The sequence below is a fragment of the Apium graveolens genome, chromosome 2, assembly GCF_009905375.1.
Source record: "Apium graveolens cultivar Ventura chromosome 2, ASM990537v1, whole genome shotgun sequence".
NCBI lineage: Eukaryota > Viridiplantae > Streptophyta > Magnoliopsida > Apiales > Apiaceae > Apium > Apium graveolens.
Window position 1 is genome coordinate 149,404,367 of NC_133648.1, and position 23,614 is coordinate 149,427,980.

General features: G+C 41.2%; 1 protein-coding gene across 3 annotated transcripts; it reads left to right on the forward strand.

Annotated features, from left to right (window-relative positions):
* Positions 1–17,223: 17,223 nt before the first annotated feature.
* Positions 17,224–20,135, forward strand: LOC141707914 (uncharacterized). Of its 3 annotated transcripts, XM_074511359.1 has the most exons (7): positions 17,224–17,527; positions 18,329–18,484; positions 18,592–18,724; positions 18,811–18,850; positions 19,514–19,657; positions 19,766–19,848; positions 19,936–20,135. In XM_074511359.1, the coding sequence occupies exons 1-5, from the start codon at positions 17,288–17,290 to the stop codon at positions 19,599–19,601; spliced, it is 657 nt and encodes a 218-aa protein (XP_074367460.1). In that variant the 5' UTR covers positions 17,224–17,287; the 3' UTR covers positions 19,602–19,657; positions 19,766–19,848; positions 19,936–20,135. The 3 variants fall into 3 exon arrangements, with proteins under 3 accessions (XP_074367460.1, XP_074367459.1, XP_074367461.1); XM_074511358.1 differs by having other exon boundaries at positions 19,766–20,135; XM_074511360.1 differs by having other exon boundaries at positions 18,341–18,484; positions 19,766–20,135.
* The last annotated feature ends 3,479 nt before the right edge of the window (positions 20,136–23,614 follow it).

Below are 23,614 nucleotides of genomic sequence, written 5' to 3' on the forward strand. Positions count from 1 at the left end.
CCCACAACATCTAAGAATTATAACTTAAATACAGAGAATGAAATGTGCTACAATACTAAACTTATTTCTAAGTAAAGCTACTCCTTCACGGATAGCCAAAATGGTCTTATCCGTTGAGGCTACAAACACTAGATTTCTACTTAAGTGTTTTGTTTAACTTATCATCAAACTAATACACATATTCCTAACAGTTCCATATTAGATAAATTTGGAAAGTTGGTTCTCACTTGCCCCAGAAATAAAAATGTTTATACATGTGACATGAGCAAGCAAGTGAACGGGTGCCTAATCGCTATAAATGATGATCCATGGTTATGGCATAGAAGATTAGGACATGCCAACATGAAGTTGATATTGAATATATCAACTAAAGACCATGCCCGAGGTATACCAAAACTAAACTATCATAAAGATCATACTTGTGAAGCTTGCGAAGTTGGTAAACAAATTCGAGCTTCTCACAAAGCAAAGTTTATGGTATCTACCTCGAGACCTCTCGAGCTACTACATATGGATCTTATTGGTCCGGTTCCAATACAAAGTCTCGGAGGATGCTCATACACGTTGGTAGTTGTGGATGATTATTCACGATTTATATGGACTGAATTTCTCAAAGCCAAAAGTGATGCTTTTGAATCCTTCTCATCTTTATGTAAAAGGCTTCAAAATCAACAAAATAAAACCATAGTCTATATAAGGACTGATCATGATAAAGAATTTGAGAATTCTAGTTTCACCAACTTTTGTCAATCATTGATGATGACAACCCTGTGACCTATAATGAGGCTATGAGTAGTGTTGACTCAGAGAAATGGCATAGTGCCATGAAATACGAAATGGAATCTATGTATACCAACCAAGTATGGACTCTGGTTAAGGCGCCTGAAGGTGTTAAGCCTATTGGGTGCAAGTGGGTATACAAAAGAAAGATTGGAGCAGATGGCCAGGTGGAGACCTATAAGGCCAGGCTCGTGGCAAAAGGATTCAAACAAAGGCAAGAGATTGGCTTTGATGAAACTTTTTCACCTGTAGCCCTGTTAAAATCAATTTGGATTTTGCTTGTGATTGATGCTTACTACGACTATGAGATCTGGAAAATGGACATGAAAACGACCTTCCTCAATGGGGAACTTGAGGAGGAAGTGTATATGACACAGCCAGAGGGTTTTCTTTCCAAGGGAAATGAACACCTAGTGTGTAAGCTGCTGCGAACCATATATGGTTTAAGGCAAGCTTCTCGTAGATGGAACATACGTTTTGATGAGACAATCAAAGAGTTTGGTTTTATCAAAAACATAGATGAACCATGTGTCTACAAGAAGGTTAGTGGGAGTGCGGTAACATTTCTTGTATTGTATGTGGATGACATACTTCTTATAGGAAATGATATATCGATGCTACAATCAGTCAAAGTATGGCTATCAAAAAAAAAACTTCACCATGAAGGACTTGGGAGAAGCATCCTACATTCTCGGTATGAAGATCTATAGAGATAGATCTAGAAGAATGATAGGTCTTACCCAGGGTACATACATCCAGAAAGTGCTTAAAAGGTTTAACATGGAAAACTCCAAAAGAGGTCTCATACCGATGAGCCATGGAGTGTCCCTTTCCGAAAAAATATCTCCTAAGACACCTGAGGAAAGAGAGCGCATGAGTAAGATTCCTTATGCTTCAACAATAGGATCTATCATGTACATGATGTTGTGTACAAGGCCTGATGTTGCTTATTCAATTAGTGTGACGAGCAGATATCAGTCCAATCCAGGTGAAGACCACTGGAAAGCAGTGAAAAACATCCTTAAGTACTTGCGAAGGACTCAGGACATTTTTCTTGTTTTTGGTGGTGAATCTGAGTTGAAAATAGAGGGTTATACTGACTCTAGTTTTTAATCAAAAAGTGATAGCAAATCCATATCAGGGTAGGTGTTTACTCTGAATGGTGGTGCAATTAGTTGGAAGAGTTCCAAACAGTCAACAACGTAGCAGACCCACTCACAAAGCCACTTTCTCAGAGTCACTTTGATCGTCATAAAGATAAGATGGGTATTAGATACCAGAGTGATTGGCTTTAGTACAAGTGGGAGATTGAAAGAGATATGTCCTAAGTCCAATCATGTATGAGGAGTTAGGAATAACTTTTATGTAATCTGTTTTGATTTCATTGATATTAATAAAAGACTTGTTTTGTTTTTATTGCGGGCTCTATCTATTTAAATGTTTAAATAAGATATACCACAGTTTAGAGTAAAGCTTTTTATGGATATCATAATAATGAGACCTAAAAGATGATAACTCTAAACTTAAATAGTTCCTGGTCGTAGGATTACTAACTGGTAATTAATAATCCGCAAAGATCGGTACATATTATGCTTTCTTCATTATGAAGGATGTCTGTTCTCATAGACATTTGTGTGATGACACTATAGCTAGTATGTAGGTGCTTATTATAGAATAAGTTCATTGAACATGACTCACACAGCTGAACAACTGATGGAGTTCACTCACGTGTCAGAAGTTGTTCACATAGTGATAGTTGTACAAGTATCCTTAGACTTGAGGTCATCATAGTCATCTTGTGTACACTGAACTATGCTTTGGTTTAGTTCTTATTCTCAAGGGACAATTATAAGGGCTCTACTGGGTATAAGAATTTGTACACGAAGATAGTGTATGATCAATAAAGGATCTACCCCTTCCAGTGTTAGAAGAGAATGTTCAATGCTGATCCACTTATGTTAGTTCAGGAATCTCTGGCCAGAGTGAATGAAATTAGAAATGAGTTTCTAATTTACATTAAATAGAACTAAGCATAGTGAATGGGAAAACAAGTGATTAAATAAGATAGGCTTGACACAAGTTCCATGCCTTGTATTTAATCATGACATTGCAGGGTAGAAGGAATTAATTGTACGGTAACTACTCACTGAATAGGTTCTTGGTATTCTAAGCAGTGAATTCGTATTATCCGGATAGTCGCGATATGCTGAGAAGTATCCCTCACGATGTAGAATAAATATGATTAATTAATTAATCATATTTAATGAATTAGAGAATTTATATAAATAATGATAAAATAGTTTTATTATTATTTATTTCTACTACCGGCTTAATATTGAACCTACAGGGTCACACCATAAAAGAAAATGATTTAATGGTGGAGGAATTAATTAATAATGGCTGATAATTATTTATTTATGAAATAAATAATTAATTGCAAAAATTTAATAATTGATTAAATGAGATTTAATTGATTATAAATTAATTAAGAAAAGGTTCTTAATATTATTAATTAAGAATTTAATTTTTGGAAATTAAATCAAGTGAGAGAATTATTTCTAAAGAGTTTAGAAAAAAGATTAATAATTAGAAGGTGTTTTAATTATTAGTGAGAATAATAAAGGGTTAATAATAATAATATTTTATGGGAAAATTTTCAGCTGAAAATTTTGCCTAGAAAATATACTATTATAAACCCTATTTTTGCCTAAAACCAAAAAGATTTACAAAACCCTAATTCTCTTCATCTCCTCCTCCTTCATTACATCATTTTCTTGGTGGATACCGGTGGAGTGCTTCACACTTGAGGAGCAGCTGCTAAGGATCTCCGTTCATCGTTCTTGGATCGTTATTAAAGACCTTTATCTTTTCATTAACGTAAAACTTCTTAAGGTAAACACACTTAACTACGAATTAAATATTATTTTTTCGCATGGATCCTACGAAGGGTTTTGGTTTTTTTAAGATTAAATTTACGTTTTTGCTGCGTTTATGTGCTAAAAACTCTTCCGCTATCAGCTCTTATTCATAGATACGAGGAAAGAAAGTGGATTCATGGAGTTAGAATATGCAATAAAGCTCCAATAATCTCTCACATGCTTCTCGCCGATGATAGTTATGTGTACTGTAAAGCGGATACGAATGAAGCTGACAAGGTGCTGGAACTTTTACAAGTGTATGAAGACGCGTCGGGGCAGAAAATTAATAAGGAAAAGTATTCAATTTTCTTTAGTGGGAATGTTATCCAGTACAACAGAGTTGAAGTAAATCATAAGCTTGGGATGAAGGAAGCAGATGAGCATAGCACGTACTTGGGACTCCCTAACATCTTAGGTCGAAAGAAATCAGTGGTGCTGTCCTACTTAAAAGATAGAGTTCAAAACAGAATTCAGAGTTGGAGGCCGAAGAAATTCTCAAAACCAATGAAGGAGATACTAATCAAAAAAGTTGCTCAGTCCTTGCCAGTATTTGCTATGAATGTGTTTTTATTACCCATCAAAATCACCAAAGAAATTGAAAAGATGCTTGCTAATTTTTGGCGGAGTTCGACTGATTCTGGTAGCCGTACGATCAACTGGATGGCCTGGGATCGTATGACTAAGCACAAACATTCTGGAGGCTTGGGGTTTCGAAGTTTTCGTGACTTCAACCTGGCAATGTTTAGAAAGCATTATTGGAGGCTGATCACGAACCCAAACAGTCTTTCAGCTCAAATTTACAAAGTCATATATTTTAAGGACACGTCGTTCTTGGAAGCTAGCTTGGGTTCTAGTCCGAGCTTCATTTGGCGAAGTCTGTTAGAAGCAAAGAATGTCATCTTAACTGGTTCAAGCTGGAGAGTTGGTACAGGGAATGATATTGATATTATTGGCCAGCCATGGTTGGGAAACAAGGAGAATGCTTTTGTCACGACAGTATCCCCATCAATTATCAATCAAAAAATCAGCTCCCTAATGTGCGCAGGAACAAGAAATTGGGATTGGGAAGTGATTGCAGATATCTTCAATAATAGGGATCAGGAAAGTATACAAGCAACTATCATTGAAGAAGAGTTCGATTCTGATATGCTACAATGGGATTGGGATATCACTGGTCAGTACACGGTGAAAAGTGCATATAACTTATTACAGGTTCAAAAAGGAGCATGGGTAGTTCATGACAATGATAGCTCTTGTAAAGCTCTCTGGAAAATTAAAGCAACCAAGAAGGCTCTAAGTGTGCTATGGCGAGCCTTGACTCATTGTTTACCTACTAAAATGCAGCTTATCCAAAAAAGAGTTCAAGTTGACTCTTTGTGTGAAATTTGTAAGTCTGGTGTCGAAAATACAGCTCATATTTTTCTTCACTGCCCTTTTGCAGTTAGCTGTTGGGAGGTTCTGCAGGTTTCACCAGTATGGGACTCGACTTGGGAATTTTCGAATTGGTTTGAGCAGTGTTTGCTTCACGAATCAAGGGAAAACAAAGTCAAGATGATTATGTTTTGCTGGTCTTTATGGCGTTATAAAAATGATGTGGTGTGGAACAAAAAAATTTCGAGGCCAGAGCGTGTAGTTGCAGCTACTTTAGAATATCTCTCACAATGGAAGATAGCCCAAAATAGATTCTACAAGGTCCCTCTCCAACCGTCGATGCCTGGGGATGGGGCGGAAATTTGGGTGAAGCCTCAATAGTACACAGTGAAAATTTCAGTAAATGCAGCCACATTCAATGACAGACATGCCACAGGGATGGGAATGGTGGCCAGAGACTTTACAGGTGGTCTTGTGAGCGCGAAAACAAAACTTCTGCCCTGCAACCTAGTATGGCACAAGCGGTGGCAATTAAAGAAGCTTTGAGCTGGATAAAGGAAATGAAATGGGACAAGACCGTAGTAGAATCTGACTGCCTAGTGGCGATCCAGAGCATTCGAAGTTCAGTCCAAATGCGCTCAAGATTTGGACGAGTTATTGACGATTGCAGGAGGATAATTAAAGGGTTAAACAACATGGAGTTGTATTTCATTAAACGGTCTGCGAATAGGTCGGCACACGAGCTTGCTCGATTATCACATATGTATCCTGATCGTATATTTGACGGAAGCTCTATTCCGTTCATAGTTAAAGATTGTATTGTGCTTGATTCAGTTGGGAAATAAAACTTCTGCATTTTGGTCCAAAGAAAAAAGCAAGAATAAAATTAACTAAGTGTGCGGAGCGCTGTCAAAATTCCTGGTTTAATGTTGAAAAATCCCTTTTTCTTCTTTGATGACTATCACCCTTTACTCACTAGAAAACAAGGCAGTAAGAGAAATAATAGAAGAAAGTGAGAAGAAACCAAGGTGATTTAGGAAGTGCAAGCAAAATTAGGTAATAAAACTTGTGGTGGTGGTCTAATTGGTTCATGAGATGATTTTTTTTTGTTTCATAGCCTATGGGGTTTATTTTATTTATTTTAAATAAAGTTCAGCTTGTTTAATTGTAATTGTTGGCCATGTGTTTTTTTTCCAGTTTATGGCTGGTAGAAATTTTAATTTTAAATATACTTGTAACTGATTCTATTTTTCAATTCTGCAATATTTTTTATAAGATGGGAATAAAAAAGTTTATGATAGGGATAAATAAATTATGATTGTATAATTAAATACTGCATTAATTGTACAAGCTGTGGGCTGCTAGGCCCAATAAAAAGATATATGACACTCAGACTAGAAAGGTTAAGCCTGATGGACCAGATCAGGCCTGATGGAATAAAAAAGGCCCAAAAGCCCTAATTATTAATTAATTTCGTAATTAATTAATAAGGGAAAAATCAGCTATTGAGAAGAGTCCCGATAAGGATATAAATCCTTATAGATTAGCCTCAAGGGGACCTAAAAGGATAAGGAATCAGCTTCCTACTTCCTAGGACTCCTAAGTCTATCCTAATTCAGAGGCTTGTCCACCAAGTCTCCTATACCAAGTCCAATTCAAGGACTCCCACATCTATATAAGGGGCCTCACCCCACAAATCAGAACTACGTTTTTTGGCTTGATTCTCTAATTCACAGAGATACGTAGGCATCTCGTAAAGGCAGATCGAGTCACGAAACACGAGAGCAGCCATTAAAGGCCTTGAGCTCCCGAATCTTAGTAATAAATACAGCAAATAATAACCTTAGTTTTTTATCCATAACATTTGGCACCGACTGTGGGGATACGGAACAATAACCATGGCGAGAACACGAAGAACAACCAGCACTCTGGAGGAGGGAACACCATCAGGGACAACTCAGGTGATTTCGTCAACCGTGGAGATTCCTCCCCACTCAACTTATGCATCTACTCAAGCGGAGACCCAGATAAGGGCAACTCAATCTCAGCCACAAGGAACGACTCCCCCGACTATTCAAGGTACGAATCCTCGAGTTCAACAAGTACATATACCTGTGAATTCTCGACCCGTCGGGTATGAATATTCAACTGTTGTTACTACTAACCTCCTTTATGGGATGCCCCTTCACCCTGAGGTTGGAGGAAGCAGATATGCTGGGCGAAGCGAAGCACGAGGGCAGTCGCCCCCCTATATACGAGGTCTGGGTCCTATCCCTGAGGATCGGGAATTTTCTGGTCCTTACACTGAGAGAGACTCCGAATCTTCGGATGATGAAGTGGCCCCAAGAAGGAGGCGTCCTGGAAAAGAGCCAATGGCCGATGGAAGGCAACGCCCCCAAAGCACCCCAGGGGCGAATCCCCAAGAAGTGCAGGAAAGGATCAGGGCTCATGAGGCTGAAATCCAAAGGCTGAGGCGTGATTTGGAGGCTCACCAGGCCACCAGACCCCAGATACCTCCTAGGGGGAGAAATCCTCCTCCTGTCATAGACCTGGATGGTCCGGTAAGAAGAAGGGCTGCTGTCCCAAGAACTGATCCAAGCAATCTCCTTCCCCTTGGAGATCCTGATGATCCAACTCCACCCTTCATAGAAGAGATAATGAATGCCCATATCTCAAGGAAATTTAAGATGCCCACTATCAAAGCCTATGATGGCACGGGAGACCCCGCTAATCATGTTAGGACATTCTCTAATGCACTGCTGCTGCAACCCGTGAATGATGCTATAAAGTGTCGGGCCTTCCCTCAAACCCTGTCGGGTATGGCTCAAAGATGGTACAGTCGTCTGCCCCCAAATTCTATTGGATCGTTCAGAGAATTAAGCCAGGCTTTTATTAAGCAATTCATCAGTGGAAGAGTCCATGAAAAAAGTTCAGCATCTCTTATGAGTCTTGTGCAGGGAGCTAAGGAATCCTTGAGAGATTACCTGAATCGTTTTACAAAGGAGGCTTTAAAAGTCCCAGACCTTGATGATAAGGTAGCCATGATAGCACTGCAACAAGGAACCAGGGATGAGTTTTTCAAGATGTCCTTGGCCGAACGTCCCCCTGAAAACATGTTGCAACTCCAAGAGAGGGCAGGGAAGTATATCAAGGTTGAAGAAAGCATGAGGAAGACCGTAGTAAGTAATGAGCCCACTGGAGGCAAGAAGCGAAAAACTGATCTGGAGTATATCGCTAAGGACAAATATCCTAGAACCGAACAAAACCCTGATTCAACCCCCAAGAAGGGAGGACCTGGGCAAAAGTTCACTGAATACGCTAAGCTGAGTGCTCCTAGAAGTCAGATTTTGATGGAGATTGAGAAAGATAGAGATATTCGCTGGCCTAAGCCCTTGAAGGCTGATCCCGCCAAGCTAGATAAGAGCAAGTATTGCAGGTTTCACAAGGATGTTGGCCATGACACCGATGAGTGTAGGCAATTGAAAGATGAAATTGAGTTTTTGATTCGAAAAGGAAGGTTGAACAAGTATACTGGAGATGGAGGGGACATAAATAATAATGGAAGGAAGAACTTTGAAGATCGTAGGAGGGACCAAGATCATCAGGGGCGGAATCCCCAACCCAGAGGGCCGGTTATAAATGCAATTTTTGGAGGACCGCGACGCCCTCGAGGGCCAGTGATAAACACGATCTTTGGAGGTCCAACTGCTGCTGGATTGTCCATAAATTCCAGAAAGGCATATACTAGGGAGGTTATGCATATTGTTGGAGAAGCCCCGAAGAGGGCCAGGACAGAAGTAACATTGGCTTTTGATGATTCCGACCTAGAGGGTGTGAAGTTTCCCCATGACGACCCGCTGGTCATAACACCAATAATAGGAAATAGCCCGGTTAAGAGGGTCCTTGTGGATAATGGTGCTTCTGTGGATATCTTGCTCCACGACACCTTTCTAAGAATGGGATATAACGACTCCCAGTTGACACCAACCGATATGCCGATATATGGATTTGCTGGAGTAGAATGTCCTGTGGAAGGGATAATCAAATTGCCAACCACCATAGGTACGGAACCAAGGCAAGCAACGCAGATGCTGGATTTCGTGGTGGTAAAGGCTAGTTCAACTTATAATGCTATCATGGGGAGAACAGGGATACATGCCTTCAAGGCAGTCCCCTCTTCCTACCATTCAGTCATGAAGTTTCCCACCCGAAACGGGATTGGAGAAGAGAGAGGAGATCAAAAAATGGCTAGAAGCTGTTATGTGGCCTCTTTGAGGGCAGATGGAGTCGGGGGGCAGGTTCTTCCTATTGAAGATATGGATGTTCGAGAAAATGATGAGAATAGAGGAAGGCCAGCAGAAGAATTGGTTTCGGTTCCTTTAGACCCCAAGAATCCTGAGAGGATGACTTTCATTGGAGCCACATTAGAGGAGCCCTTTAGAGGGAAGTTAGTGAAATTTTTGCAAGAAAATAGTGATGTGTTTGCATGGTCAGCAGCTGATATGCCAGGCATAGACCCGGAGTTAATTACTCACAAGCTAAACGTGGATCCAAGCCGGAAGACAGTGAAACAAAAGAAAAGAAATTTTGCCCCGAAAAGACAAGAGGCTATAAAACAGGAAGTAGAAAAGCTCTTAGAGGCTGGTTTCATTGAGGAGATTCAATTTCCGGAGTGGTTAGCAAACCTTGTAATGGTGAAGAAGGCTAATGGAAAGTGGAGGATGTGTATAGACTTCACTGATCTGAATGATGCATGCCCCAAAGACTGTTTCCCGCTGCCTAGAATTGATACTTTGATTGATGCCACTGCTGGACATGAGATGCTGAGTTTCACGGATGGATTTAGCGGATATAACCAGATCAAAATGCATAAGGATGACATTCCAAAGGTATCATTTATCACTGACTTTGGTGTTTATTGTTATCTTGTTATGGCATTTGGTCTCAAGAACGCAGGAGCCACCTATCAAAGGTTGGTGAATAGAATTTTTAAGGATCTTATTGGTAAGACTATGGAAGTCTATGTTGACGACATGTTAGTCAAGAGTCTAGTAAAGACTGATCATATAGCCCATTTAAGGGAAGCTTTTGAGGTCCTGAGGTACCACAAGATGATGTTGAATCCTACGAAGTGTGCTTTCGGAGTAGGATCTGGAAAATTCTTGGGATTGATGGTCTTAAAAAGAGGAATTGAGGCTAACCCCGATAAAATAAAGGCGATCCTGGACATGGAACCACCAAAAACTATCAAAGATGTTCAGAAGCTCACAGGAAGGGTTGCTGCGCTAGGACGATTCATCTCCAAGTCAGGAGACAAGTGCTTGTCATTCTTCAAGTCACTAAAGAACATTAAAGACTTCGTATGGAGTGAGGAAAATCAGAAGGTATTTGAAGAGTTAAAGAAATATATGGGCCAGGCCCCGTTGTTGGCCAAGCCAGTTCTGAGTGAAGTTTTATTCTTGTACTTGGCTGTTTCAGAGAGCGCCTTGAGCGCGGTGTTGGTTAAGGAGGAACTGAAAGTCCAGAAACCCGTATACTATGTCAGCAAAATCTTGCATGGTGCTGAGTTGAATTATTCAACTATTGAGAAATTCGCTTTAGCCTTGGTAATGGCTTCAAGAAAGCTGCGTCCTTATTTTCAAGCTCACCAGATTGAAGTGCTAACAAATCAGCCACTGAGAAACATCATTCACAGTCCCAAGGCAAGTGGGAGACTGATTAAGTGGGCAATAGAGTTGGGAGAGTTCGACCTCAAGTATAAGCCACGTACGGCCATAAAAGCCCAGGCACTAGCTGACTTCGTGGTGGAATGTACCATACCCAACCAAGAAGTCGGGGGGCAGGAAGATACCATACCTCAAGACAAGGGAGTCGACAATGGGGACAAGGAGAAAGAATATTGGGTTCTCTATTTTGATGGAGCATCAAAAACAAATTCCAGTGGAGCAGGGTTGATTTTGCAAAGCCCTGATGGATTCTTAATTGAGTATGCTATGAAGCTAGACTTCCCAACCATAAACAATGAGGCAGAGTATAAAGCCCTGATTGCTGGCCTTGGTCTAGCTGGGACACTTAGAGTCAAAAACTTAAAGGTCCGTGGAGACTCGAAGCTGATCATATCCCAGGTAAAGGGAGAATTTGAGGCAAGGGATGATACGATGGCTAAGTATGTTCGCCTAGTAAGGGCTGTGATGACCCAATTTAATGAATGCCATGTTGAACACATTCCAAGGGAAGAAAATGCTAAAGCAGATGCGCTATCAAAGTTTGCTTCATCTGAGATTGAAGAAAGTTCAGGAAGTGTATACTTCCGTGTTTTGAAGACACGAAGCATAGATGTTAAGCTTGTGGCTCCCATAGGCTTGGGGACGTCATGGAATGATCCCATCAAGGCTCACATTCAGACCGGTTGGTTGCCAAGTGATGCAACTGAGGCACGGAAGTTAACTATTCGAGCACTAAGGTACTCCTTGATAGATGGAATTCTGTATAAGAGATCTTTCATGGTTCCTTACTTGAGGTGTCTCAGGCCCGACGAGGCACGCTTGGCTCTTGAGGAAGTGCATGAAGGTATTTGTGGGCAGCACTTGGGGGGCAGGGCCTTGGCTCATAAGATAACCCGTTTAGGCTTCTATTGGCCAGAAATGATGGCTGATGCCAAAGAATATGTGAAGAAGTGTGATCGCTGTCAGAAGCATGCACCAGTTGTTAGACAACCCCCCGAGATGCTGACCTCTATCAACTCGCCTATTCCCTTTGCCATGTGGGGGATGGATATTCTAGGGCCTTTTCCTATGGCCACGGCACAAAGGAAATTTCTGATTGTAGCCATTGATTATTTCACCAAGTGGATCGAAGCCAAACCCTTGGCCAAAATCACAACTAAGCAGGTTGCACAATTCCTGTGGGAAAATATTATGTGCCGATATGGAATTCCCCGTATCCTCGTCACTGACAATGGAGCACAATTCAACAATGAGGAATTCAAGAAGTATTGTGAAGAAAATGAAATTAAATTACGATTCACCTCTGTGGCTCACCTGCAAGCCAATGGGCAAGCAGAGGTAGCAAATCGGATAATCCTGGATGGACTAAAGAAGAGGATCGAGAAGTCAAGAAATAATTGGGTGGATGAGATACTTCCCATATTATGGGCCTATAGGACTACCTGTAGAGTCACGACAGGAGCAACTCCTTTCATGTTGGCATATGGGGCAGAAGCAGTAGTTCCCGTGGAGATATCACATTCCTCTCCAAGGATTCAGGCTTTCAACGCAGAAGAAAATGAGGAAGGGCAGAGGTTAGCCCTGGATCTGATCGATGAAGTGCGAGATAAAGCACATGCAAAGATAGTAGAATATCAGAAAAAGGCTTCAATCTACTACAACCTAAGGGTTAAAGAGAGGTTTTTCAAACAAGGTGACCTAGTCTTGAGAAAAATAGAGGCTTCTGGTGTCGGACAGAAAGGAAAGCTTGCCCCAAATTGGGAAGGGCCGTATAGAGTCAAGAGCGTTCAGGGTAGAGGAACCTACAAGCTGGAGACTATGGATGGTTTTGAAGTCCCGAGAACCTGGCACGCACAAAACCTGAAGGTTTACTACGTGTAAGATGGTCGAAGTACGATTCTCACTTGTCATTATGACAAGTAGGTTTAAAAGCACCTTGAAGCTTTGTTTGCATAGTATTTTTATTTTTTAGCTATTATAGATCAGGGTCGAACCCATATTATGTAAGGTTTTGGAAAACCAGACTTGAAATTGAAGAGTTCGAAATTATTTCAACCTATGGATGTTTGAGTTGTGATAATACTTGTGTGGCCCATTAAGCCAAGTTTGAATATTAAAGTATCGGAAAAATGAAGGAGAGAATGCAAATAAGGAAAGTAGCATATAAAATAGCCCCGGAGGGTAATAAGTTTTAATACAAACAAAAGTCCAGACATAAGTTAAGGATAAAATTACAGAATAGAAAAACTACTCCTCCATGCGGGAGCCTTCATTCTCTTTCTCCTTATCAGCGCCTTCAGCGTCCTTCGCAGGAGAAGCGGGAGGAGAAGCAGTGTTAGGATCCAAGATGCGATCATCTGGCTGAGGGGAGTTGAAGAGGGCGTCTATGCTGTCCTCCGACTCAGCCTGCTCGGGACTTATAAAGTCCTTAGGGTCGACTAAGCCCGGGTGCTTCTCAGAAACCGCCTTTACGACCGCATCCCATCCCTGAGTAAACTGTAGGGAATAAAGACCATCATCATGAATCTCCATGAGATTCTTAAACTTGTCAGAATCCATGTAGTCATCAATGAGCTTATCCTTATCGCTCCTAAGTTTCACCAGCTCGGAATGAGCCTTAGCCAGCTCCTCTTTCTTCGTGTCCAGCTTCTTCTCCAGGACCTTGGCTCTCTCCTCCCACTTCTTCATCTCCTTTTCAAAATCATCAGAGTTACCCTTCCAGGATCTAGCCTGATGTAGGGCCGCCTGGAAATAGGTATTACTCTGCAAAGAAATATGTATGAGTTAGCACAAATTCATTGGGATACAAGAAAAGTTGAAATTCACAAAAGGAAGAGAAGAAAAAAGAAAATTACCGCAGCTTGGGCTTGAGAACCCAGAAGCTCAATAGTCTCGATATCACTCCCCGTAACAATGTCAGTGAAATCGTGGGGAGTGATGGAATGGTACGACCAATCTTTGGCATGTTTGGTGGATCCAACCACCGTATCGCTCCTCCTGAAGCCCCAGTTAGGCCTGAAGGAATGTGCCTTAAGTGGAGGATCCACATCGTCCCCCAGCTCAACCACCGGGACGTGGGGCTTAAGGAAAGAAGGACCGTCAGGTTTGCTCCTGGGGTCCCTGTTTAACTTGGCCCTCTTCTGGCGGCCAGATTCCCCCTCCTTGGGCCTATTGACATTATTAATAGCCTCACAAGCTGAAAGGAAAAGTAGAAGGAATATTAAAATCCAGAAAAAAGAAAAAGTGCGATTAAAGAGAAGGAAAAATAATTACGCAGGTATAAATTTACCCTTATCACTGGCCTGGGAGAGACCAACTTTCTTCAAGGAAAACTCCTCTAAAAGGGTCCAGGTGTCTGTTTTCCCATCATCTGAAATTAAGGCTTGGTAGGCCACCTCCTCCTCATCAGTTAATCCGATGCTACCAGGACTACCATCTGATACTTTGCAAAATGGCCTACGGAAGAGTGTGGCCCAATCACCCCCAGCCCAGGTCAGCCTGACAAACTCATCCCTCCATTTAGGGTTGTTCTCGACTATAGAGTTACTATCAAAGATATGGGGAATTTTGGGCCGTTGGCGAATTAAAACCCAGCCCGGCTGACTCATGGAACTATTATAGAATTGGAAAACTTTCCTAAAGACAGCTACGGAAAGAGGGAAGCTATTCCTGAGATAAAGGACCATAAAACAGATAATGTTCCTCCAGGCGTTAGGAGGGAGTTGACAAGGGTTGATTCGTACATCGGCTAGTAAACGAGGAATAAATTCATGGAATGGGAACCTAAGACCTGCGGTCAGGGCTCCTCGATAAATGAACAGGGTATCCCCCTCCCAATTACAAGTCCTATCCCCAGGGGCGGCTGGAGTGATCCTAAGGTGGGGTGGAAGTCTGTACAAGGTGTTCATAGACTCTATCCTACCATCTAACTCATGAAAAGTGTTACCATGATTATACGAATCTAACTCAGATAGAGAAGGATATTCATCACCTCTCGAGTTAATCATATCAATGAGGGAAGTATATGGAGATTGAATTTGAATGTTTGTACCTCTTTTAGAGACATTCATCATCTGCAAACGAGCCAGGTCACGGTCCGCCATTGATATGCTTCGGTTGAAGGCTTGAAACCCAGAAATACTTGAAAATGGTGGAGCTGCGGTGGCTTTGGTAGCCGGAAATCGCCTTCTCAAAGGGAGAACTCTAGAGAAAATTGTGAGAGAAAATGAGAAGTGGGAAGTGAAGTGAGGGTTCTCACTCCACACTACACTTATATAGGCGAAAAGCTCGGAATACGAGGCGTTTTTAGGCCCATTTAGCCAGGCCCAACCTAGAGGCCCATCTACAAGAAGTATCAGGAACAATCTAGAAGCTCCTGTGGAATTTAAAAAGTCAAAAATCGACCAGAACCTTAATATGGTTCGATCAGAGTCCTGATTGATGCAAAAGAGGATCCTGATCAATATCTTATTCGAACAGGAGGGAAGAAATCCCCTAAGATCGATCAGAGTCCTGATCGACACAGAAGAGAGTCCTGATCGATATCTTATTCGAACAGGAGGGAAGAAATCCCCTAAGATCGATCAGAGTCCTGATCGACACAGAAGAGAGTCCTGATCGATATCTTATTCGAACATGAGGGAAGAAATCCCCTAAGATCGATCAGAGTCCTGATCGACACAGAAAAGAGTCTTGATCGATATCTTATTCGAACAGGAGGGAAGAAATCCCCTAAGATCGATCAGAGTCCTGATCGACAGAGAAGAGAGTCCTGATCGATATTTCATTCGATCAGAATGGTCGAGAGCCATTTAATTCGATCAGAGTCCTGATCGAAATCGATCAGGAATCCTGGTCGATTAAGCCCGTGTAACAATCGACTAGGGTGTCACTTTGAAGGCCAATTCGGTCAGAATCCTGATCGAAATCGATCAGGAATCCTGTCGACCAGAGTGTAAGATCCTGAGCTAATTCGATCAGGATCCTGATCGATTTTGGCTGCATCCTGATCGATTTTGGCTGCATCCTGATCGATTTTGTCTGCATCCTGATCGATTTCGAATGCATTCTGATCGATTTTAAGCCAGAAAATTAAGGATAAGTCCCGGGAATTTAGGGAAAAATCCAGAAAATTAAGGATAAGTCCCGGGAAATTAGGGAAAAATCCAGAAAATTAAGGATAAGTCCGGGGAAATTAGGGAAAAATCCAGAAAATTAAGGATAAGTCCCGGGAAATTAGGGAAAAATCCAGAAAATTAAGGATAAGTCCCGGGAAATTAGGGAAAAATCCAGAAAATTAAGGATAAGTCCTGGGAAATTAGGGAAAAATCCATAAAATTAAGGATAAATCCCAGAAAATTAGGGAAAAATCCAGAAATTAAAGGAAAAATCCTAGAAAATTAGGGAAAATCCCGGAAATAAGGGAAAAATTCCTGGAATTAAGATAATTCCTGAATAAAAGGAAGATTCATTGTAAATGTGTAGGTCGCTCCACACTTTATGCAAAAACGAAACCCTGTAAGGGAATAAACAGACTTAACTTCTGCGAAACCTAATCAATGTTTCCCAAAAGTTGGGGGGCAAATGATAGGGATAAATAAATTATGATTGTATAATTAAATACTGCATTAATTGTACAAGCTGTGGGCTGCTAGGCCCAATAAAAAGATATATGACACTCAGACCAGAAAGGTTAAGCCTGATGGACCAGATCAGGCCTGATGGAATAAAAAAGGCCCAAAAGCCCTAATTATTAATTAATTATGGCTGCTAGGCCCAATAAAAAGATATATGACACTCAGACCAGAAAGGTTAAGCCTGATGGACCAGATCAGGCCTGATGGAATAAAAAAGGCCCAAAAGCCCTAATTATTAATTAATTTCATAATTAATTAATAAGGGAAAAATCAGCTATTGAGAAGAGTCCCGATAAGGATATAAATCCTTATAGATTAGCCTCAAGGGGACCTAAAAGGATAAGGAATCAGCTTCCTACTTCCTAGAACTCCTAAGTCTATCCTAATTCAGAGGTTTGTCCACCAAGTCTCCTATACCAAGTCCAATTCAAGGACTCCCACATCTATATAAGGGGCCTCACCCCACAAATCAGAACTACGTTTTTTGGCTTGATTCTCTAATTCACAGAGATACGTAGGCATCTCGTAAAGGCAGATCGAGTCACGAAACATGAGAGCAGCCATTAAAGGCCTTGAGCTCCCGAATCTTAGTAATAAATACAGCAAATAATAATCTTAGTTTTTTATCCATAACAGTTTATTAAAATTGTGTAGCATTAAAATTAAGCATGGTTATATTTAATTTTTTTAAAAAATAGAATTTGGGATCTATTAATAATTATGAATAAAATTAGGGTATATTTGTAAAACAGATTTTTAAAATGGGACGGATTATAAAAAATCCTATATATTTTTTTACAAATGTGTGTGTACATAGAAGACGGCGGGTGAGCGGTTTGAGGTTTTCTGAATAAAAATGGAGTCAGTGGGTTTTAATATATGGGGATTATTCCCTCCATCTCATTCTCAGAGAAGAAAACAAAGAAGAAACCCATCTAGTAAAAGTGATTCCTCTGTTGAGTCTACCGGACCACCCGGTTTCCGGTTTCCATTAAAGCAAGCAGCGACTGCCGGTACTCTTGCTGTCACCGGAGACACTCTTGCTCAACTCCGTGAAAGATTCCTCAAATTCAATTCACCTCAACATGATTTCAAGGTCACTTTTTTTATTCCTTTTTTTTAATGTATAACATTTCTTGATTTTTTTTTTGTTTTATGTTGTTCTTACATTTTATGGTGTGTTTTATAAATCATTAGGCTATTTTATCACTTCAATGAACTGCCCACAACACCAGTTTCGGCATTACAATGCTAATTGGTGATAGTGTTTTAGGGCTTGGTTATATGATTCACTAAAAATTTGGGTGTCTTTCTCTTGAGTGGCCATTGGATGGGTGGGGGTTTAAGCGGAAATAAAGGGCCAGGTGAGAGCAAATGTTATGATACTATATTGTTTATACGTGTTGCAGTTGTAGAATAGTTCACTAGTTCACGTTATATGTGGCTTGCGAAATTAGGCCCGCCAATTGAATTGAATAGTGTTGTTTATCAGTGTAATTTCTCAAGTATGTGTCATGTTGATGGCTTCAAACTTCTAACCAGTTACTTCCTCCTTGTGCTTTTATAAAAATTTTAGTAGGATTATAGGATACTTGGAAGAAGGTTTTTTAGGTTCTGGCTCTGGAAACCCAAGGAGTAGTCTTATTCCAAGTGCAGACGATTTAGACCTTGTACGCGAATAGGCAGGTTGCAGGTCCATTATTGTCAGTCGTTCTAACTTGACTTATTGTAAAGTTGTATTTATTGAAACAGACTTGCGGCAGGTCTGGGTCATGATCCAACTATTCTTGCCTATTTGCATCAGTAACATGCTTTGAGTTCATGATTTTGTTATTCTCGTTACCTTCCAAATCTCGAGATTACCTATGGCTTAATTTTACTAAACCTGTCCTCTTAGGATGATATTCAGACTCTCATTTCAGACCATAACTGGCTTCGATCGCTCCGAATGGCTTCATATGGCTTTCTTTTGTATGGCCCTGGTTCTTTTGCTTGGTACCAGTTTCTTGAACGGTGCATGCCAAAGCAAACAGTCCAAAACATAGTGATAAAGGTACACATTCCATGGGATTCTGCATTCAACTTGTTAAAATAAGTAGATATCTTGTGTAAGCAGAATTATATCTGAAGTACTAATAATAATATGTTCTGTTCTTGCAGGTTTTGTTGAACCAAATCGTACTTGGTCCATGTGTAATTGCTGTTGTTTTTGCTTGGAATAATCTATGGCTAGGAAAGCTCTCTGAGCTTCCCAATAAGTACCAAAAAGATGCGCTTCGTACACTTTTATTCGGTACAAACTTGTTTTTTATGGCCTTTGTACTGCAATGGTTCCTATGATATTGTATATTAACATAATATTTTCTGGGATTTATGCAGGATTTAGGTTTTGGATCCCTGTCAGTGCATTGAATTTCTGGTCTCTCTCTCAATTTGAATTTCTTGATTGAACACAAACATAGACATATTTATATATGTATATAATTATATATACTTCCATATCTGTTTGCAGTCATTGGCATAAGTATGTTGCATTAGGCTCTCCTTTAATGTATCTGCATTTAATTCTTTAATATTTGAAGAAACTGTTAACACAGGGTGCTGCATGTTACTGTTCTTCTGGTATGTAGTATTAGTGTGTCTTCAGAGACCTGAATCACTCATAGGCTTCATGTCATAAAAAAAATTGAGATGTACTCTCCACTGAGGTTATAAAAGATATCCTCATATCTATATAAATATATAGTAATTTACTAAGACAGTTAGTACAGTATTGTATCTTTTCCACTGCAAATCAAGCGTTAGTTGGGATTAGGGAATGACTACTTTATCAGAAGTTCCATCAATTTGCAGATGATTGCTTCAGTTCCTTAATCTAATTGTGCATAAGTTGGCACAGATATCTACCCAGCTTGTCTCTAATCAAAGTGCAGTATACTACTGAATTTCCATCACAGCAATCTTGGCGACTCTTGTTGCCTTGTGCTTACATTTTATTTTGTTTAATTTAATAAACTTTCTCATATTATCTGCAATGGTACTACTTTATAACATATTTTGGTAATTTCATCGCATACCGTAGGGTGGTTCCACTTCAAGCACGTGTAGCTTTCATGTCTACGGGGTCTATATTTTGGAACTTCTGGTTATCTTCAACAATGATCAAGTAAATCACCTTTGGTTCATGAAATATGTTTAGCTACTACCATGCAGGATTTAGCATCAGGTACTTTATAATTGCCAAACTGTGTTTCCTGAATTGAACTGTTTCGTGTTAATTACATTTAAATAATTCGCTTTCCTGGTATTAATTGACTACACACTTCGTTTTCAGAATCAGAATATTGGTGTTCTGGAGGAAACTGCTTTCCCAATATCAGGAATTTTCTCCATGATCTGATGAATGTTCAAACTGGAGTAATTTTGGCCCATATAGTATTTTCCGTTTTCTACCCTTTGAGTTCTACAGAAGGAATAAACAAAAGTTTTTTCATTTGTATGCAGCTCATCGAACTGAAGTCTTTTTCTCATTACTCTATGAATTATTTAGAAGGAATAAACAAAAGTTGTCAGCACGGTATTGGGAATGTGGCGTTCCCAATCATCCTGAATGTTTGTGTGCCCTGGTGGATCAGGGTTGCCCTTTATGTTTTTCATTCAGTTGCTAACTTCTAAATGGAAGCAGAAGCTAGCTTATCATTTAATGGTTATGCTCTATTGTTTTATCTTGTTATAGTTCACTTAAAGCTGTTCAGTGGTAAGTTCATATTTTGTTTAAATTTTGTAAACGTTGTTGGTAAAACTAATAAAGCTTTAGATTGAAATGGTACTTAGCAACGCAAATTAGGAAATTTCCAAGATCCTGTCCTCATCAGGGGTCAAGCATATGCCAAATTCTGAGAAGAATCATACCTCAACAGTAATATGCAGATACATGATAAGCATTAATTTCTAAGGTTAAGTTGTAGACCATCTTTAATCTAAGCATTGGTCTCAAGCTAGTATATCTTCATGTTGGTTATGGGCCCGATACGACCCATCGAACGAAGGTCCATCTGACATTTTTGCTATTGGGCCGAAGGACCACCAAGCCTAGGCCCACAAAATGCCATAAGCTGTGGCCCATTTCTTCCTCCCAACCGTTGGAAAGCATAAGAGGCACAACGCCCCCTTTCACTCCCTCCTTAATAATGAGTAACGTAAGAACATTTATGGCAGAAATGGGTATAAAATCCCCTGAAAAGTAAGACATGCCCAGGACATTCATTCTCTCAAACACTCTATTTTTCTTGTATTTTCTACGCACTTTACAACCAGATTCTTATTCTCACGCCGGAGGTGAATCGGGGCAACAATCCCTCGCATTCTCTTCACTTTCAGGTCAAACCGAAGGCATCATCACGGAGTTCGAAGCCTGTTCATCCATTTGAAGGAATTCGGGCGTAACATTTGGCGCCGTATGTGGGAAATACAAGAATCACAAGACGAGATATCGAGACAATGACAGAAATAATTCATGAGCATTCACCGCCACCAGGCTTTACCGATAATGGGCAGCTGTCCATGGTGAACGCCGATGGAGTCATCACATTAACTCCTGAAGAAGAAGCCTTGCTTCTAAAGATCCGAGCAGAGAAACTAGCTGCGGAGAAGGGCAAGGCCAAAAATGACCAAGCAGAAAAAGAGGCAGAGGCCCACGCAAAACGAAAAGAAGCTGATGCGTTACGGTTAATAGCCTTACAGCTGCAGAGAGAAGAAATTGAGTTGCAAGAAAAGACATTGCGTAAAGCGTTGCCATTCGACGAGCCAGAAAGAATGAATAAGCACAAGAAATACCGTAGGGAGCATGACGAAGAAGATGAGTCCGACTCTGATTCGCATCCCCGGAGAAAGAGGACGAAGCAACCCTTTTCATCTGATTCGGACGAAGAGCCCGACGGTTTCCGACTCAGGCTCACTCGCCTAGAAAAGGCCTTGTTCGGAGATAGGAGGGCCGACCGAGAGCCGATCGTGACAGAAGAAATTGAACAGTCTCGGCCCCCTCCAGGCGAGGAAAGGAAGTTCCCCAAGATGAGTGAGTTTAACGGAAAGGGGGACCCTGAGGACCATTGCGAAAAGTACGAGTTGCTGATGATTGGGATGGGGCATAATGATATCATGCTCTGCAAAATGTTCAAGACCTATCGGAAGGGATCATCCTCGATGTGGTACAAGTCTCTCAAACCTAGGTCCATCAGGTCTTATGAACAGTTGAAAAGAAAGTTTCTGAAGTACTATTCGCACCTATGCCGGAAGGCGAAGGATACTAAAGCCCTGGTCCACTGCAGACAGAGGGCGAACGAAGAATTGGGGGATTATCTGGCTCATTTTAAAGAAGAAGCTGGAATGGTCACAACTCTAGACAAGATCAAAGCAATGGGCTTTTTGACGGCGGGGCTAAACCCCTATAAAGGTAAAAAGCTTCGCTCCTCTCTTTATGATTTTCCCCCGAAGTCCCTAAATGATATATATGTGAGGGGCGAGAACATTCGCCGAAAAATGGAAAGTATTGGGGGATGCAAGGACTCCCGAAGGGACGACCTCGAAGCGAGCTGATAGATATGAAGGCTCAAGATCAGGCTCTGACCGAAGGGACGGTCAGAAAGAAGGGAGAAAGGAGACGGATCGTGGGGCCGAACGACGCCGAGATAGAGATTCGACGGTATTCACCCCTCTGAATGCGCCCATCTCCAAGATTCTCCATGAGATCAAGGGCAAGCCTGGGTTCGTTCGGCCGACCAAGATGAAGGTCCCAAATCTTAAGAAGAACCCCGACAAATACTACGACTATCACAGGGACAAAGGACATAATACTGATGAATGCTACCACCTCAAAAAGCTGATTGAGCTAATGATCAAAGAAGGCGAACTTAATCAGTTCGTCCGAGATCTGAGGGACAGACTAGGGCCGAAGGAGAACCAAGAAGAAGAAGTAGAATCCGAAGAGCCAGAGCGAAGGGACAGGATAAGGGGCGAAGTAAAGACTATATCTAGGGGCAGTATCCTAGGCAAGGATAGCAAGATAACAAAGAAAAAGTACGCCCGACAAGTGTACAATCTCTATCAGTTCGGACAGGCGAAGCCCCACATGCCCATGACATTCAGCACCGAGGACTACGAGGACGTCATTCGTCCATATGAAAACCCCCTCATCATTAACCCTATCATTGGGAAGAACAAAATCTGGAAGGTGATGGTAGATACCGGAAGTTCGGCCAACATACTGTTCCACAACACCTACTGCAAGATGAACTTGGCTAGAGAGCAGTTGGAGCCCTGCAACGAAACTCCTCTTTACACCATCGGAGGACACCCCATACAGTTTGAGGGCACAATCGCTATCCCCGTCCTCGTAGGTAAACTGCCATATACTGTGGAAAAGCCGGTGAAGTTTTATGTGGTTCGGATTAACAGCCCATACAATGCCATTTTCGGAAGACCATTCTTGTCAACCTTTGAAGCGGTGGAATCTATACCCCACCTCAAGCTCAAGTTCCCAACCGAGAAAGGGGTAGGAGAAATGAGGGGCGATCAAAAAACTGCCCGAATTATAATGTTGGAAGACTTGGAAAAAGATCAAGAATATGAGAAGCCGGACGAAATCGAAAAAAGAAAAAGGGCCAAGGTAGAGCACAATGGAAGCAGAGAAACACTGAATATTGAGTTGGAAAAGTTTAGAGCAGACCTTTCAAGTCCGATCGCCGAACCCGCGGCAGAAACCGAAGAGGTAGAGCTATACGCAGGCCATTTGGGAAAAATGGTTCCTATAGGGAAAAACATGGAATCAGATCTGAAGGAGAAGGTGATAACTGTAATTAGGTAGTACCATGATGTATTCTCCTGGGGGCCGGAAGACATGTCCGGTTTGGACCCCAAGACGGCTAAGCACTGCTTGAACGTGCAGTCCGAGGCCAAACCGGTGAAACAGAAGGAGAGGACATTTGCAGTCGAACGACAGAAGGTAATAGAAACCGGAGTAGAAAAACTGTTAGAGGCCAAGTTTATAGAGGATTGAATACCTAGACTGTTTAGCCAATGTAGTGGTCTTCATAAAATCAAACGGGAAGTAGAGGATGTGCGTAGATTACACGGGACTTCAATAAGTCCTGTCCGAAGGACCACTACCTCCTGCCCAACATCAATC

Bases quoted from the DNA above. Each gene is read 5' to 3' on its own strand.
- LOC141707914 (XM_074511358.1), top strand. From the start codon at position 17,288: ATGGAGTCAGTGGGTTTTAATATATGGGGATTATTCCCTCCATCTCAT. The intron at 18,485-18,591 runs GTACACATTCCA...CTGTTCTTGCAG, and splicing joins TCCAAAACATAGTGATAAAG to GTTTTGTTGAACCAAATCGT. The intron at 18,725-18,810 runs GTACAAACTTGT...GGATTTATGCAG, and splicing joins GCTTCGTACACTTTTATTCG to GATTTAGGTTTTGGATCCCT.